The following is a 19869-nucleotide window of genomic DNA, read 5'->3' as shown; positions in this document are numbered from 1 at the left end:
AGGCTGGAACTACTACAGACCACTACAGAAGACTGCAGAGCTGGACAAAATGGAGATCCAGAACAGTGTGTGTCTCTGTCCCCCTGGACCACATGCTGCTCTTCTGACGGTTCCTCTTCGTGTAGCATTCACCAAAACACAGAGAGTAGCAGTAGAGGAACACATGTCACTTCTGTCCCAGAGAGTGTGGAGTCACACTATAGTACTGTTCACCCATGGAGACCATCTTGGAGACAGAAGCATTGAGCAGCACATTGAGGCTGGAGGGGAAGACCTCCGCTGGCTTGTTGCCAAATGTGAGAACAGGTACCATGTCTTCAACAATGTGAAGAGAGATGACACTCAGGTCACACAGCTGCTGGAGAAGATAGAACAGATGGTGGCAGGAAACAAAGGTGGACACTATGCAATTGATGGAGATGTTGCAGAGAAGTTGTCAGAGTGGAAGAGGAACGTGGCGGGACATGTCCTAACATTGATGACCAAGACACACAGACAGAGAACTGCTGTGAAAGCTCTCTTTGAAGGTGATGATTATATTAAAAAAAAAATGCACATAAAGTGCACAGACCCGCAAACCGTCTGCACTCGCAATATGGACACTTTTATTAGGCAACGTTTCAGTCAAAGACCTTCTTCAGGCATATCTGCTGAACAGTACAGTATAGGTAGCACTAGCCACACAGCTATATATATATATATATATATATATATATATATATATATATATATGTTTGAAATGTCACTAAAGGATACGCCCTTGAGTTGCAGCAACTCGTTTTTTCAAAACAACAAAGACATACACAAAGGCTCTTCCCCATCACAAACCCACTACATCAGTATACTCGTAACCCCATTTTTCATTTCATTTCGTTTCATTGAGAAAATAAAAATCACACCCGTGTGAAGTGAGTGGTGCAACTCCGTGTGGGGGTCCCCGGGGGGTCCCTGGAAATTCCAGACCCACAGGACTACGCCCAGGGGGCCGGGCCGATTCCGTGTTACCGTGTGGGGGTCCCTCTACTACTGTACCCTCTACTGTACTGTACTGTACTGTACTGTACTGTACTGTACTGGCACACCCAAAATCATCATATATACAGTTAATATGTGCGTGTGCGTTTGTGTGTGTGTGTTAGGTTGCGCACAGGTGGTGAAAAACAACCATGCTGTTTTCGTGCTCAGACCCACCCAGGCACCCACCCAGCCACCCAGACACACCATGACACATAGCTCCGTAAGGGAGTGGTTGCACCACTCAAAAGTTAAATAAAATATACAACATTAATACAAGAAATAAGGCATTCAATGCAAATAAACAAGTATGATGCCAATAGGATAGTCTCAAGACAACACAAAAGAGCAATCAGAAACAAGAACAGCTAGATATAAGATGAACTAGTAATGCATTCTTGAAAGCATAAAAGGAAGTCATTGATCTGAGAGACAAGGGCAGGACGTTCCAGTCTGCTGGTGCTTTGAACTTAAAAGCACGCCTACCTATTTCTCTAGAGATTCTGGGCACAATAACATAAAGATGTTGAGTATAGATCCAAAGCATCCAATCACAATCGCCCTCGTTGATAGGGATGAGACCCAACAGGTGAGCTCATTTGATTAAGTGGTCTATAGGCCTATACAGCAGTTAATACCCCTCTATTCAGTTAAATAAGATATGAGTGAATCTCTGAATACAGACCTAAATAGTGACATAGTGAACTAATGTAGTGTGTGTGTGTGTGTGTGTGTGTGTGTGTGTGTGTGTGTGTGTGTCAGGAGAACATCAGTGTTTACCAGATGTGAGGCTGATGTTGGTTGGAGGAGACCAGAGTATAAGGACGTGGGCTGGATGTCACATACTGCAGGAGGAGCATGTTTTTTCAGGAGGGATGGTGAGTAATGTTAGATGAACTTATGTTGTAATGATGAATGACCTCAAAGTAATAAATACATCAAATATCAATGTTTTCTGATGATAATGTGAAAGTATAAAGTATGCTGTTATGAATGAATGAACTCACTGGTCACATGTCAGTTCTGGACTGACGGTTTACATTGCTCAGTTTTGCTTCTTGATTTATATTCAGTCATTAAAAGCTGAATTGTGTACAGCTCTGTAATCTTTCATGCACGTTTTACATTTAAGTGTCACTATGACCCTTGGTCGGGCATGTGCACAGACTGCACAGGGGGCTTGAGCCTTTGTCCTTTTACCCGCCTTTGCTATGGCGAAATAATTGCAAATGCGCGCCTTCTCTCTCTCTCTCTCTCTCTCTCTCTCTCTCTCTCTCTCTCTCTCACACACAAACAGCATTCAAGATAATTTCCTTTTCCAAACTCTCCTGAACTTGAATGCAGCATTTTTTGTTGAAATAATTGCCTTCTGTGTATGCCTATGTCGTTGCTCTATGGCACACGGCGGCGGTGGCTCAGGGGTAGAGTTTCCGGATGGCAACCGCAAGGTCGCCAGTTCGAACCCGGGCTCCCCCAGAGTTAGTGTCGAAGTGTCCTTGAGCAAGACACTGAACCCCAAATTGCTCCTGATGTGCTGGTTGGTACCTTGCATGGTTTCTGCCGCCATTGGTGTATGAATGTGTGGGTGCATGTAATGCACAATCTATGTAAAGCACCTTGGATAAAGGCGCTATATAAATGCACCATTTACCATTTACCACACCTCCAGTAAAGGCAAAATTATACTGTGTCGCACTCTGGAAATATCCTATCTACAATCTCAGAGCAGATTGCAGCGTGGCGCTTGTTGATCGCCTATTTTCAGGTTAGAAATGTCAAACTAAATTCCGGTCAAAATGTTTGTCCCTGCCCCTCTAACATTCTCTGCATATCCCTGTCGTCTCACGTGTAGCTCTACTGGCTGTAATTATTAACCATCTTCAGATATAGTTAGGTCTAATTATTCTATATGGTAAATGGTAAATGGTGCATTTATATAGCGCCTTTATCCAAGGCGCTTTACATAGATTGTGCATTACATTCACCCATTCACACACACATTCAAGCATGCAAGGTACCAACCAGCACATCGGGAGAAATTTGGGGTTCAGTGTCTTGCCCAAGGACACTTCGACATGTAGACAGGAGGAGCCGGGATTCGAACCGCCGATCCATGGATCATTGGACGACCTGCTCTACCTCCTGAGCCACAGTCGAGTTCATTACTGTTTGTTTGTTTGTTTATTGTGTTGCTGTGGTGCTATTAGGCAAGGAGGGTGTATTTATTTAAGACATAATTTAAATTAAGGTTTAGTTTAAAACCTCCTAAGTCACATATTGATTGTTCTAACTATAAACATTAGTAAACATATGTGGCGACTGTGGCTCAAGAGGTAGAGCAGGTCGTCCAATGATCCATGGGTCGGCGGTTCGAATCCCGGCTCCTCCTGGCTACATGTCGAAGTGTCCTTGAACCCCAAATTGCTCCCGATGTGCTGGCTGGTACCTTGCATGGCTTCCGCCGCAATCGGTGTATGAATGTGTGTGTGAATGGATGAATGTAATGCACAATCTATGTAAAGCGCCTTGGATAAAGGCGCTATATAAAATGCACCATTTACCATTTAAACCTCATATTCCTGACTGAACAGACAGAATGTGTCAGAGAACAGAGACGAGTTGCTGACAGAAATGTGAGTGTGGTGATCTGTCCAGACTGGTCGACTACACCTCCATCACAGAAGATCAAAGATGTCCTTCTACACGGTGTGACTCTGTGTTCTCCTGGACCCCACGCTGTCCTGGTGAATGTTCCAGTCTGGCACAGTTTCTCTGAGGCTGACAGGAGATCAGTGGAGGAACACATGGAGCTGCTGGGGGACAGAGTCTGGAGACACGCTCTGGTTCTGTTCACACGGGGTCGGGGATGGTGGCTGGGAGAAAGACGTGTTGAGGAGTACATAGAGGCTGAAGGAGAACCTCTGAGGTGGATCCTGGAGAAATGTGGCTACAGGTACCATGATCTAGATGGAGTAAAAGAGCTGATGGAGAAAGTAGAAGACATGGTAACGTGGAACAGAGGACACTTTGAACCGTCAGACTCAAGGGAAGACAGGTCTGTCACAGACACAGGATACCTCAGGGAGGGACATGAGACGAGACAGAAGAAAACATTTACTGCTGAAGAATGGAAGAGGAGGGAGGAGGAATGGAGCAGGAGAGAGGAGGAGATGATGGAGAGGATGTTGCAGTTTGTGGTGAAGGATCCAGAAGAACCAACCCTGCCACCTGTCAGGAGAAGGAAGAGCAATGAATGGACTGCTCCAAGTAGTGAGTATCAATAGAATTGATCTGATTATACACTTTGTGTGATCGTATTTTGCAGTGACTTTTATAAATGTCTTTATCAGATAGCTTAAACTCACTTAAAATACACAAAATAATAATAATGATAATAATAACTAGAAATGCACTCTGTCAAGGTGCCAACTTGCGCCTTAATTGCACATAAGTAGGCCATATACATGGCCTACTTATGTGCAAGCAGAGCACGCAAGTACTGCTACTATAACTAATGTCTATTACAACTGCTGTTCTAAATCCTTTAGACCCGTTATTGACCACATACATACATACATACATACATACATACATACATACATACATACATACATACATACATACATACATACATACATACATACATACATACATACATACATACATACATACATACATAGCCGATCGCAGTATTGCACACTCTGCTTGCATAATAATGATAATAATAAAGTATATTGTTGTGCGTTATCTTGTGTTTCAGTGAGTGGTGGAACACCATCTGAAGCAGGAAGTTCATACCCCTGGTCACCTGGCAAGGTTCATGATTGGCTGCTGAAGAGACATGCTGGACCAATAGCGCCCTCTTCAGGATATGACAGTGAAGTTGCCAGCCAGCTTGACGCTATGAGTGTGAAAGATGAAGATGATGCATAGATTGAAATCAGACTATTATAAACTACTAGTCCTTACCCGTTGGAATATGACACCAAATGATGTACAGTGTGGGACGGTAATGCGAAGACAGAAGTTCTCATAAATCGGTTCTAGTGAGCAGAAATAATAAATAAATATAGCTGCAAGCAGCGATAAGGCGGGACCAAGAAAGAAGACGATACGCAATAACAACAATATGCACAAATAAGAATCATGGGCTAAGTTGTCAGTACCCAGATTTGAACCCACAACGTGCTCCAAAGGCAAGAGCTCTATACCAACTGAGCTATGCAGACACAGTCTGTTGACTCATTCTGAACAGTAACGTCACCAAAACCAGGACACACATAATTATTACCAAAAACACTGGATGATGTCTATCCATTACTACAGTGTGTTTTGCTGTAAATGTTTTCACATACAAACTTCTCTTCAACCGGGATTTCAGATAATGGTCCATACATTGTGTGTAGAACGTTTCACGCAAATTGCTCAAAAAAACAAGAAATCAGGTATAAGCATTCTTCAAACTGCTCAAAATGGCGAAAAATCTGAGGGCGGAGCTTACTTTTTTTTTTTTTTTTTTAGATTTTTTTTTGCGGCTTACGCCTTTTATTGGTTTTTGAAGGGACAGACAGTAGGCTGACAGGAAACGGGAGAGAGATGGGGGAAGACATGCAGTAAAGGCCGTGTCGGGCTCGGGAGTCGAACCCGCGGCACACTGCGACTGGATTACCAGTCGGGTGCCCAGACGGTTACGCCACCGCCTGGGCCAGGGTGGAGCTTACTTGTCAAAGTGACAGATGTGTTCCCCATGAGGGGAGGACGGAGAAGGAGATCAGCCGGAGAATCAGAGCGGCAGGGGCGGTATTGCAGTCTTTGGCTGCCATAATTATTTTGGTATTTATTCGTTTTCCACAGTTTAATTGTTTTGGTAAAGGTATTTGTTATACTCTACATTTATGTATGTTTCTGTATTATTTTGACACTTGGGTAAATGTATAATTTGTTCAGTGTCATGCGTCATTTCCGGCACCACAGCCTTATATGGTACTGCTGGATAACATGGCTCACAGGAGCATTGTACTCGCTTCCGTCTGTACTGCAGAGCAGACGGGAGGTTGTTTGCAGCGTGTCACCAGTTTGAAGGTTTGTTTGTTTTGTTATTTCTGTCCCAAAAGAGGTAAATCATTTATTCATGTGCATTTTCATTTTGTATAGTTTTTTAGGTGTTTTGGTTTCTGTTCATGGATAATTCTGATTGTTGTTCCCTTTGTTTTTGTTATCAGTTTTGACGTTGGCTTTGGCTAAAGTAAATGAACTTGAACGTGAGAGCAAATAAAGCCATCAGTACTACAGAACGACTGACTCGTTATTGGAGGGCGTGACACAGTCGCTGTACCGACAGAGAGCAAAGTCTACCGAGCAATCTTCGTTCCTACTCTCACCTATGGTCATGAAGTGTTACATTATTGTTAAACATCTGCATTACTAAATTTACAAGAAGTCTACACAATCAGAGAATGTAGAAGAATTGTCTTTCCTGTTCTCTCCTAATGGTACCAACATCAAATACAGCATGGAATTGTGGACAAAATCATACATTTTGGTTCTGAGAGGCTCAATCTCATCAAATTGTGGTGGCTCAATTGCCGAAACAATAATGGGCCTTGACATGAAAAAGGCCCTATAGTAGGCCTACAGCGAGACTATGGAGAATATACCATCAGCATCAACAGATTTGACTCATATGTTTTGGTCATGTCCAAACCTGGTGGATTACTGCAGGTCTGTTATTTAGGTATTTAATATTTGTATTAAGGTTTTGCAAAAAAAAAAGAACAGACAAAGGAATTGAAAAGAAAAAGAGAGAGCGGAAAAATCACATGTAACTTGCTTGAATTATCCATCATAACATAACACATTTTCTCCATGTGTAATATACAAGTCAGTTCAGATAACCAAGCCTGGTTGGAGTGAGGTCTGTTATTTCTGAAATACTAGGACTGTATGTGAGGTCTGTTATTTCTGAAATACTAGGACTGGATGCAGTGGCGTGCACAGACATTTTGAGGGGCAGGTGCTCAAGTGAAAAAAGGGCACCTTGTGCAGCGTGTGGAACCGGCCGGTTGCCTTAATAGTGTGACTGAGATGTATAGATTTTGGGGCCTAAATAATATATTAGAAGATATTTTATCAAGAATTGATCAATGTCACCATGGTCCACATACTGTAGTCAGTACTGTACAAAAAAAAGCTTTTTATGCTTGTCCTCCAACAGCATATCGTTAGGCTCATTAAAGGTGTAATTCACTGTCATGCACTTTAATGTCTAGACTTTGAGCTTCCTCCTTTTTGGCTGTGGGTGAAAGCAGGTGACACGCACGCACGCAGGCAGGCGCACACACACACACACACACACACACACACACACACACACACACACACACACACACACACACACACACACACACACACACAACCTCGGTTGTACTTTCACAATTAGATCTGAGACTGAGTGGCATAATTTACTCCCCTGTTTTATTACTGTTAGTTGTGTAAAGAGATAAGAAATGTGGGTGGATGATTTCCATGAAACCATGTGGTTTCAAGAGAATAACCGTCCGATACACAGCATATTTCCTGTCAGTAGGCTGGGGTGCAAAACCCAAACTCAACTGTACTACACCATACCATACATATTAGGGATATGACACTACCGAACTTATAGCTAGTGGCAAACACATGCTAATATACTTAAATTAGCTTCAATGAGCTTCAATTAATTTTATAAGATTTAAGATACATTCATGACCTTCAGGTATTAACCATGTTCTACCAGTTACTCAACTGCCAAAAGGCCAAATTTATTTTCTATACATCGGCAGACATCCCTCCTGCTTTGCATAAGATCAAAGTGGGCGGAAAGGACACGTTCATTGAAGTGTGCAGTTGCAAGAAACTTGGCAACACCTGCCAGAACACTGAGGATGACTGGGACTAAGTCCATGTGTCTGCTGCATGCAAATACAAGTCAGAAACACAAATTAAGGCTTGAAGTAATTATTCATCATAACAAATAATAAAACAACATTATTAATCTATTATTAGTCTATTTTCTACCTTATTTAGTCAAACATATATAGTTTTATTATGTTTCAGCACAGTGGTGGCTCTTTAAATGGTCCATTGAGAGGGCTTAGCGGCCATTTTTGAGTTATACATACAGCAGATTTGGATTCAGAAGACCTTAATACCCCTAGAAAACATGTATTTAATAAATTAACACGATTTGCCTTCGGGGTTCATATTTTTGGGAAACGGACCCAGTCTTTACAAAGTTCACGTGTAGAAGTAGAAGTGTAGAAGGAGGAGATACATTTTAACTGTTTTTCATATAATTCAAAATGGCGGGTGATCTAAAGGTCAGAGGTCAAAAGTCAGAACACGAAGGTTGTTCGGCATGAGGAGACACATATGTGTATCAAAGTGTCATTACCGGTCAAACGGTTCATGAGATATGCACGTTCAAAGTTTGCATTTTCAATTGAGTGCTATAGCGCCACCCTTTGGCCAATTGTCATGGGCTTCGCATAGTCACCGTTTGGCATGGCCCTCTACCAGATTCCCATGTTTCACAAAAAACGACTGCACGGTTCAGTCAGAACAGCTATTTTTGGCGGAAGAAGGAGAAGGAGAAGGAAAAAAACACAAAAACAATAAGTGACCAAAGTCACTTCGTGACTTCTTGGTTCCTTAATAAGCAGACTTGGCAACCTGAATGTAGAAAGTAACAGTACAGTAAATAACTTGGGGGTCATTATTGATTCTGAATTGAATTTTAATTCACACATTAATCATGTTTTTAGTTTGATTCAATGTTCTCATTCATGATGTTTTTTTGGCTTTTTAAATTATAGGCTCTTTACTACATTGCGTAGTAAAGAGCCAGTGACATCATCGATGGGGAATCCAAGCTAATAGAAATTGCAGGCTTTCCATTCCTGAAAACTTGCAATGCGATAATGGAAGCCATCATTCTCACGATAATAAAAATCTAAATATATATTGTAAAAAAAAAAATCTTGTTTTAAAAAACATCTGCCTAACTGGTCACTGGTGGACTGGTGTCTGAACTGCCCACAGCCCTCCTATGAGACACGGACTGAGTAGAAACAAATTGTGGTGTTTTATCATGAACATTAATGAGGACCAATTATATGAAGATAGGTTGAAAAGTGGTCCCTTAAAGCATACAACCAGATGGTGTGTGGATGGGTGAGAGAGATGCAGTATCAGCTCTCGAGACAGACTAGGGAAAAGTGCTGTGTTTCTTTTATTTTTTTGACAACAAACCTGCTGCATTCGGGGCCAATGGGCCAGGGGAGGCAACAGCCAACCACTCAATAGCGGGGAGGGCTAGGATCTAACCTATGTGCCCAACTGAGACTAGAATATAAAAGAAGCACACACACACACAACACAACAACATGCAGGGGAAAGAGCGACACCGTGCACAGAGGTGCTCGCGTTCACACAAAAGCAAACCTTAATATGTAATAGTGATCCTACATGTAACCGGCCGACTGTGCCCCTCGCCTCCCGTTGACTCCAGAATGACAGCCATGTCTGTCACAGTGTTGGGGGGGGGGGGGGGGGGAGAACAAAACAATTAATACAAAAAGAAATAGCTCAATAAACAATAAAAGCAAATGATAAAACGCAGGCTAAACAAAACAGCAGTAGTGAGAACTAGGGAGTGGAGAACAACAACCATTTAGTACAATATACAAACACAAATCAATCAAAATGACTGGATGTATACCTTGGAGTGTTGTGTTACAAGTGTTGTGTTTGTTAGCCTGCAGGGCCTTGAAATACTCTCACTGAATACCCAGGAAGTGACAGTGCAGCCAATCTACGGTGGCCCATAAGGCTCAACTCTGCCAGGCTACATCTGGATAAAGCCTCGTCCTGGAAGAGAGGTCATCAGGTGATCCCCAACCTTCTTGGTGGGGAGGCGCAGCTAGAGTCCAGACCGTCTCCAATTATTGGTTGGCTGTTTTCAGAATGTATAATTATAACGTGCATCCTTAAAACTGCTTTATTAATGAAGAGTTTTTAATAGATGGATAGAGATGGCCGTCATTATTCCATTCAGTTCAGTCTTCAGTGCAGCTTTTCCCTCCCTCTCCCTCTCTCTCTCTCCCCCCTTTCTCTCTCTCGCAAACTTAAGATTGCCATCATTATTCATTTTTTACACAAATTTAGCCTAGAAATGAATTCCGTTCAGTTCAGTGCAGCTTTTCTCCCTCTCCCTCCCTCTCTCTCTCTCTCTCTCTCTCTCTCTCTGCACGTTATAATTATACATTCTGGAATGTAGCCAGCCAATTGGAGATGGTCTGGACTCTAGCACCCATCGGGGGGCGTGGTGTGCCAACCATTTCAGTGCAATCCCAAATCATGCGGCACTCAGAGGTCTCTAGGACTGTCGTTTGCTTCCTGCCTAGGGTCTTCCTACAGTAGGCCTACGTCTCACCAGACTGTTGTCTGTGCAGTGTGCATCCATCCGTCCTAAGCTTTTCCACACTTGGCCTTACTCTGGTGTATTTGAGTAATTGAGGTGGTTTGTTTGAGCCTTCTCTACGTGTGTGTCACTGTCGTTGTTGTTGCCGATGAATCTGTCCTATCGAGTGTCTCTTCCTCTCGGGAGACTCTGAGGGTATTGCTCATTTGTACGTGTCAGTAGGCCTATAGGCTATGTGACTTTTCATGCAGTCAGAACATAACAGATACAGCATACAGCAATGGTCAAGAAAGAAACAACCTCAGACTCTCTCTGTGTCTATAAATACTTTCTCTTGATCTTAATGCAGTTTGCACCTTTCAAGTTAATGGATAAAAATAATCAAGGATCGAAGACCAATTGATGGAAATCAAATCCATACCCTTCAATAACCCAGCAGGGAGACCCAAAAACCGTGCTGTCTTTACCTTAAAAATGAGTGAGTAGCCCTTTAAATCTTAAATGACAGTCACTGTACCATAAAAAACAGAAAGACCTTAAAAAATGAATTTGGAGGCAGACGAATAAAGTTCTGAGAGGAGTTTAAGGTTTTAACATACATTTTTGATAGATATAAAGTCAATTTACAGAGGAAAATGTACTACATGGTTCATATAATAGTATTTCAGTCAGACAACTCAAGAAGGATGTAATATATATTTATTGAATATAGATGAGCAATACAGTATATTTATTATGGTTTGGCGATGTATTGGATCTGCTTTTTAGGTACTCAGATCAAGCGCATCAGTCCCGACCATAGTGACTCCGAATCCCCCGTACCTAAACAGTAGATCCAAAACAACAGGTGGTAGCTGGGGTGGAGGTGGGTAAGCAGCAGTTGTATACAGCAGTGCGCAGGTATAGAGTATAGGCAGCAGCAAGCAAGCAAGCAGGAGGAGGAATGCAAACCTCCGGTTAAAGTAGCCGGTATGAAGATGGAGTGAGTGTGTGATTGGCTGAGTGAATCATGTGGATGAGAGCATGATGCTGAGGTGGCCCAATTAACGGCCAGCAGCAACTGAACTGAGGTTCCCTGACTGAACTTGCTCTGCGCATGTCTACGACAGGCACAAATGCTCATTTACATCATATAATTGAAAGTATACAAAATGGTTCCAAAATGGATCCGAACTGAACCCTTCGGTATCTTCCAGCCATTAATAGTGAAGATGACGTCAGTTTTGTTGGTATAAAGTTCATTGGCTTGAGATAGTTCATATCCGCAATATCCCACGGTGGTGCTGGTTGTCGAGCGCTCATTGGACCAGCACATGGATGATGAGACTGGTATCTGGTACCTGCACTGTAGTTACTCTAGCAGAGAAAAGCACTCCTATCTACTTTCTCACTAGGCATCAAGGTCAAATACATGTAGGCTCACATCAAAAATAGACCTCTCAGTATGTGAGTTAACTTGACTGGGGAAAGCCTAATAGAGGCAGTAAATCTGAACTTGGCGTCAGGAAACCCATAATATAAATATGATAAAATAATATAAAGGATAATATAGGGCTGAGATGATTAGGCACGTGGATGGTGACATGACATTTAATAGGATAAGGAGAACAACCTGGATTAAACAGGCAGTAGGCTAAGAGTAAAATGATGATATGAAGACTGAAAAGTAAGGTGACAATATGAATGACCTAAATGGAACACGGTCTGGGCCCAAAGTTCTATCTGTGTTGACCAACAGAATATGATGGAGTGGCCAACTTGACATGACGTGTAAACCAAGTTCAACCAAGTCTCATCTGAAAAGCTCCACTCCTGTGTGGTTGTTAGGCAGTTAATAATAATAATAATAATAATAATAGCTCAGATTTATATAGCGCTTTTCTAAATACCCAAAGCGCTTAACATATACGTAGGAACACTAGGAACAGACTTTATTAAGAAAAAAAAAAAGAAAAAAAAATGCAAAACATAACAGATACAGCAACAGTACAGGGTTAAAAAGATAAAAGGATAGACGAGGGAAAGTTGTAGTTTCCACTGGTGGAAACGTAGGCGAGGACAGGAAGACTGATCTGACTGCAACCTCAAGGTTACATACAGCATCTTGCAGCATCGTACAGTGTTGCAGAAGTAAAAAAATATTTTCACATTTGTGAGGTTGATTTATCTATATTCTTTCAGCAGGTCACTGACCATGTAGAAGAAGGTGGCTTACCACTAATTATTGCAGTATGTCAGACAAGGCAAAAATAAACTTTAAGTATACTGCATAGTGGAAACTATTCATGAAGTTTAAAACAATAAAATATGAAGGCACACAATATTGCAGATCTTTATTTCCCCATCAAATAAACCAATGTTTCATCCAGGGGACTTTCACACACAGATAGCTTAGGGCCTGGCCCTAGGCCTTAGGCCATTGAAGACCCTTATAGTTTCCATGAACAGCACTTTTTGTCTGATAACATAGCCCATGCATCCAGCAAAATCATCCACAAGAGATAATTTGTTGTCACCCTTTGTTATAGTGTAGATTAGTTTTCTGGAATATAGGATTTTCTCCATTAAATACTTCTCCATATAAAAAACAGTGTTAAGGGCCTTGCAAATGTGAAGTGAGGAATGCAGGCGTTGTTGCCTGGATCAACACAGGTCTCCTCCAGGTCTGTTGAAGAGGGGCGCAACAACGCAAGCGTAAAAAAAAGCTAAACGGAATCCAGAATCCGTTCCGTGCGTTTTATCGCTCCCCGTTTGCAAGGCCCTTTGGCTTACAGTTACACTGTTGCATCAGCATAGCCCTATTGTTACAGGGCCAACAAATCAGTCTAAATCAGTTAAGGGCCTTGCCAACGTGAAGCGAGGAACACAAGCGTTGTTGCCTGGATCAACACAGGTCTCCTCCAGGTCTGTTGAAGAGGGGCGCAACAACGCAAGTGTAAACGCACCGCGACTTCTCTGAGCAAAAACGCAGGTCTCATTGAAAACTAGAAAAAGTGCCCTTCTGGGCACAGGTCTCCACCAGGGGGATAGGAGTGTGTGTGATGTTTGGCAAAATGTTTAGGAGTAACATAAACATGTTTTTTTGTTTGTTGCAACAATTTTCTTCATTTTGTTGAGGAAATGCAGAGCCAGATCACTCATAGCATCTCTGAGGATAGAATTCTGGATGAGCAGGATTTTGAACAAAACAGGCCACTCTTTGGAACTTTGGAAGGCAATGTTAGCCAATCAGTGTAGAATCTGATAAATCCAACAGACTCGTCTTGATCACATGACTACAGAGATCATGTATACCGATTTGCGTGAGATTTGGATGAAATCTGTGCGACTAACATAAGCAATGTGTTTTGCAGAAATCTGCCTCATGGTGGCGCTAAAAACCGGCAGATGTGGGGGGATGCAGGGACAATGTTTTTCCATGGCCTCTAGGGAGTGCGCATACATAAGTTGTATACAGATCGATGCAGTTATAGCTAAAAACAGGAATTGGCCTGTTATAGCGCCACCATGAGGCTGATTTGGAAAAAATAATTGTGGCATGTCGCTTAGTGGAAATGTGCGTGTATAATTTCACGGAAATTGCTCACTGTGATTTGTGGCATTTTGTTCAAAACGGACCAATCATGTGAGCTTTGGAAGCCAATCTTAGCCAATCAGGATGGAAGATGGGAAATGGGGCAGATCCGTGTTGATCACATGACTATGGTACGAGTAATCTACAGAAATGTGTTTTGCCTAAATCGGCCTCATGGTGGCGCTATAACAGGCCGTTGAAGAATATTTGGGGCAGAGGTTCGTTGTTGGCATCCAGGGAGTGTGTGTGCAAAGTTTGGCATGGATCGGGTCAACGGTGGCAGAGTTTAGCTGGTAACGGACGGACGGAAGGAAGGACGGACACACACACACACACACACACGGACGGAGTGCAAAACATACTCTCTCCCCATGCCTTCGGCCTGGTGGAGACAAAACATACTCTCTCCCCATGCCTTCGGCCTGGTGGAGACAAAACATACTCTCTCCATGCCTTCGGCCTGGTGGAGACAAAACATACTCTCTCCCCATGCCTTCGGCCTGGTGGAGACAAAACATACTCTCTCCCCATGCCTTCGGCCTGGTGGAGACAATGAACTAGGCACGTTTTATCGCTCCCCGTTTGCAAGGCCCTTTAATCTGCAAACATTTGAGCGAATTATATTATGTTATTTAGCTACCTGGTTTACTTCTGAAAGTTGTAATTAGTAGGCCTAGGCTAGCTTACTAACTATCTCAATTACATAAGAAGACCCTTCACTGTAGCTGAAGTGAAGATATGCAGGATGACAGGTCTTACTGTAGGGGCGGGGGCCTATATCTAAAGTCAACTCAACTAACTCCACAAAGCGATACTTCCACAATAGGCCTATCTCACAGCCCGTTTTTCACGCCCACTTCCGGTAAATAGTGGTGACTTTAACATGAGCATTTACACGTTTTTTTCTCTGGAGAATCTAAGTACATTTTCTAATGTAAAAATGTGACAGACCAATATTATTATGAAGCAAACAATATGGTAAATCAGCTCGAACAGATAGAACAAACCTTACCTTGAGAAAACAAAAGTTGTAGACTTCTTAAATTACCTCTGTTAACATGAAGTGTCTATGGAGTGACGTCACGCTATCACCACTAACCCCGAAAGGGGGCGTATTAAGGGGGGCGGGGAAATTCTGTGAGATAGGCTTATTATGTTTACGAGCAGAGCAGGATGCTTCGAAACAGGTGGTCCGTTTTAGCCAAATAAGGCATTAACCCAAATTCAAACTGAAGATCTGTCTGGCCAAAAAAAAGTCACCCTGGTATGTATGAAATTATTTCCATTCCATGCAGACTTTTGAACAAGATGACAACTCCAAAGTTCACACTGTGTGTCGTTTTTCTGTTCTTTGGGGAAATGGGTGAGTTTGGCATTTTTTGCAACGATTTTGTGTTTCAAACTGAATTGCCATTGATTATACAGTTCTGAATAATGCCTTTTCATGTATACTATTATCATAACTGTATGCCATTATGATAATAGGATAAATGATACTGATCTGAAATTGGTTTCTATGTTTTTTTACAGCTGTTCATTTGAAACAAGCCTCAGCCCTCCATCAAGATAGTGGATTTATATCAGCTAACATTGGAGACAATATAACTTTGAACTGCTCCTATGGGGATGTTAGTACAGATGCAAAAATCTTTAGTTGGTACAAGCAAACACTGGGACAGAAACCACAGCTTGTGTCTACCTTCTATACGCTAACACCAGATCTACATGATGAAATCAAGGACAATCTGCGCTTCTCACTGCACACTGCAGAAAAGGGCACAAATCATTTGCAGATCTCATTTTTACATCCTTCAGACTCGGGTGCATACTACTGTGTGGGCATCCGTTCCTATTTGGCTAGCACATTTTCAGACGGGGCAATTCTCAGTGTAAAAGGTTCGGGGTCCAACGTTCGAGCTGTCATCCATCAGCCAGTGTCTGAGTCGGTCGAGGTAGGAGACTCTGTGACTCTGAACTGTACCGTCCACACTGAGATCTGTGATGGAGAACACAGCGTATACTGGTTCAGAAGCTCCAGAGAATCTCAACCTGGAGTCCTTTACACCCATAGTAAGACTGAAGTCTGCAAGAAGGCTCCTGAATCTGGGAAGTCTACACAGAGCTGTGTCTACGAGCTCACCAAGAGGAATGTCACTGTTGCAGATGATGGAGCTTACATTTGTGGTGTGACCCTTTGTGGGGAAATGTACTTTGGAAATGGAACAACGCTGGATATTAAACGTAATTCCAAATTGCACATGTATGATAAATGGTATTGCATTTAGATGATGGAGGGAAAAGATGTAATTACACTAAGCTAATGTTTCTATAGGTTACCAAATTACCATGCCTTTCACACGGAGTCTTACTGTGAAAACAATGTTTCTTGTTCTCATCTGAAGTGGTGAATGTGAACTAATAATTATTCTGCCTTCATTTCAGGACATGAAGATCCAACCATCACTGTGTTGGTGATTTCAAATGTACTTCTTGGGTTGTCCACACTTCTACTTGCATGGGCTCTTTGCAAGTCATGCAGCAAAGGTATGAACACTTGTTAATGCATGTAGAGTGTGACCCTTTGCATTTTACAATAGTAGGTAAAGACTTAATTGATTGATTATTATATTATTTCGATGAAGACAAATACATTATGGTACTTCATAGGTTCATAGGTTCGGTATTTGTAGTGCGCCCCCAATCCACTTATTACACAGCCAGAAGAAAGATGAAATAGAAAAAACATAGAAGACAAAGAAGTTTAGACTGGGACAACAAGAAACACGGTCAGTCACAGCAGGAGTGATTTGAATTAAATAATTGCCATGATGATACATAATTGATCATATGTGACCAGATTTGACTGAGAGCCTGTCATCGTGCAACCTCCAGCTTTTCACCAGAGGAGAAAAACTAAATGTATTTATATTTTATCCAAAATGAGATAATAGCACAGGCAGACTCTTCACATAGGCTACTATAGAGCATGTCTGAAATAAATATCAGAGCTGAAATCAACATGTAAATATGAAATAAATGCATAAACATGTAGCTAGGTGTAATGTTAGAGTACACAGAAGTGAACCTTTCAAGCCTGTTTTCTCAACTCGCTGTTTTCTGCAAGACATACTCTATAAGCCATATCTCCAAAACTGGTGGGTCAAACTGAACAACTAATATGTAAATTTGATGATTCCCTGCTTTCATATGACATGAAAAAACGAAAATTCAAAAAAATTCAATGGCAGTCCCTCAGTCAAATTTGGCCACATATTTTCTGTATAATTTACATAATGTGTATATTTGTACAGTAAACACAGTATGAATGTTTGACAGTATATATTCTGTATCTTTACTACATGCTGTTTTGGTTGAGGGTAGAATGAATCAATGCATACATACTGTATTTGTATAGTAATGTATATACCGGTAATAGTCTAGCTATCACACCATCAGTATTACAACCTGCACAGCTTTTGTGGTGAAAACTAAAATGAATATGTTGACATTCATTATCTCAATTTACAGGGAATACAGACCTATCTTCCTCTCAGGTAATTTGATTTATTTTCTGCCTATACCTTCATACAGTATCACAAATTGGAAGCCATATTCTCCAGGTCGAACCTCTAGTTTTTCAAAAGTGAAAATAGCAGACCTGCTGTACAAGCTCACAACGTATCGTGATGACTTGTATTAATGTTCTTAAGCAGTCTATTAAATGTTAACAAGTTTATTATAAGCGCATAATAAACGTATAGTCTGAGGCAACGCTTATAGTCTATCTTGATCTAATATGGACTTTAAGGGGCTGATTAACTGTGTTTATTATGGCCCAGGCCGGCCGGTCTGTAATTAAAAGATAAATAAAAATAATAATTCATGTTTATTACAAGCTCCTTATAAGTTGTGAGTTTGTGACCAAAATTAATTCATTTTTTGAGCAGTGCTATAGCACAGCTTTATGTGCATGTGTGTCTGTATGAGATATCTTTTTGTTCTCAATCACGGAATCGATGACTTTGATAGGCTGAGTACGGAATGTGATGTATGATGATGTATGGTGATAAGAGCGCCGCTCACTTCACACAAGTGTGATTTGTGTATACATCTCTGTTTCGCCCCTTACAGCGTCAGAATGGCGATGATGTCAGCTATGCAGCCGTGAGTTTCACTTCTAGAGGCCGTGCCTCCACCAGGATGGACAGAGTGAAGTCCAACAGTGACACCGTGACCTATTCTGATGTCAGGTACCTTCAGCAGGAGTGACGGCGGTGTGGAGAATCCACGGCCATCTTGTTTTAGCTGCAGAATAACAATAGTTTGTGCATGCAGTTGGGCACTCATTTTTCACTAACACAGAGCCATGTGTATTCCTTTCCTGCCAGGGAGGTGCTTAACACCTCATTTCCTCGAACACTTTCACAGCTTACCCTGTTGACGATAAACCGCAGGTTGAACTACTCCTCCACCTCTCCTTTGCCTTCTCTTATAATAAAAAAACATCACAAAACATCTATTACTCTATTTTCTCAACTGTTGTATACAATATATACAATAAAAACTGATCAATATCATTTGCCCATGTGTTGTCTTTCTTGTACCGACGCAATCTGGGAACCCATTCAGTAAAGGACCAATATATATATATACACACACACACACACACACACACACACACACACACACACACACACACACACACACACACACACACACACACACACACACACACACACACACACACACACACACACACACACACACACACACACACACACACACACACACACACACACATACATACATACATACATACATAAAATAAAACATTCTTAATCTGTCTTGAGAGATCAGTGTTTATGTAACCACCACAAGGACAAGACCTAAAGCTGTTGCTAAAATGATTTTGTTCTCTTCTTGGTCCTACATGTGAGGGAGGATGCCCATGATGAATTACCGCATGCAAGATATCTCATAATTGAATCGCAACATGAATCCTACTGATTTTGGTGGCCAATGGCCTTTCCTTTAGCACCACTGTATTGTTTGGACAACTTATTGTTTTATATAATATACACAAAAAGCCAAAACGATCTACAGCCTCTGATTCTGCCGTACTGGTGTCAGAATCTCAGCCCTGATGAGCCGCACAAAGTAAAGTGAGAACAAAGGAAATTGATGCATAGTACATACATGAGTGGAGCATGCGGTTACACTGGTGGAAACGTAGGCGAGGACAGGAAGACTGGTCTGACTGCAACCTCAAGGTTACGTACAGCATCTTGCAGCATCGTACAGTGTTGCAGAAGTAAAAAGATATTTTCACATTTGTGAGGTTGATTTATCTATATTCTTTCAGCAGGTCACTGACCATGTAGAAGAAGGTGGCCTACCACTAATTATTGCAGTAGGCCTATGTCAGACAAGGCAAAAATAAACTTTAAGTATACTGCATAATCGAAACTATTAATGAAGTTTAAAACAATAAAATATGAAGGCACACAATATTGCAGATCTTTATTTTCCCATCAAATAAACCAATGTTTCATCCAGGGGACTTCATCTTTCTTCATCTTCTTGCCAAGTATCTCTTTCATTGCATCACACGTTGTGGTTTCAGAATCATGTATACTTTCACACACAGATAGCTTAGGGCCGGGCCCTAGGCCTTAGGCCATTGAAGACCTTTATAGTTTCCATGAACAGAACTTTTTGTCTGATAACATAGCCCATCCAGCAAAATCACCCACAAGAGATAATTTGTTGTCACCCTTTGTTATAGTGTAGATTAGTTTTCTGGAATATAGCGTTGTAAAAG

General features: G+C 41.6%; 1 protein-coding gene across 1 annotated transcript; it reads left to right on the top strand.

Annotated features, from left to right (window-relative positions):
- Nucleotides 1-15407: 15407 nt before the first annotated feature.
- LOC306943833 (uncharacterized protein) lies at nucleotides 15408-18440 on the top strand (the record flags this gene model as incomplete). The annotated part of the gene is made up of 5 exons (XM_079530356.1): nucleotides 15408-15411; nucleotides 15864-16289; nucleotides 16491-16592; nucleotides 17577-17602; nucleotides 18180-18440. The coding sequence occupies 5 exons, from the start codon at nucleotides 15408-15410 to the stop codon at nucleotides 18315-18317; spliced, it is 696 nt and encodes a 231-aa protein (XP_079386482.1). The 3' UTR covers nucleotides 18318-18440.
- Nucleotides 18441-19869: the final 1429 nt, after the last annotated feature.

This window comes from Electrona antarctica (assembly GCF_951216825.1).
Source record: "Electrona antarctica genome assembly, chromosome: 19".
Lineage (NCBI taxonomy): Eukaryota > Metazoa > Chordata > Actinopteri > Myctophiformes > Myctophidae > Electrona > Electrona antarctica.
This window is presented reverse-complemented; position numbering and strand designations above follow the sequence as displayed.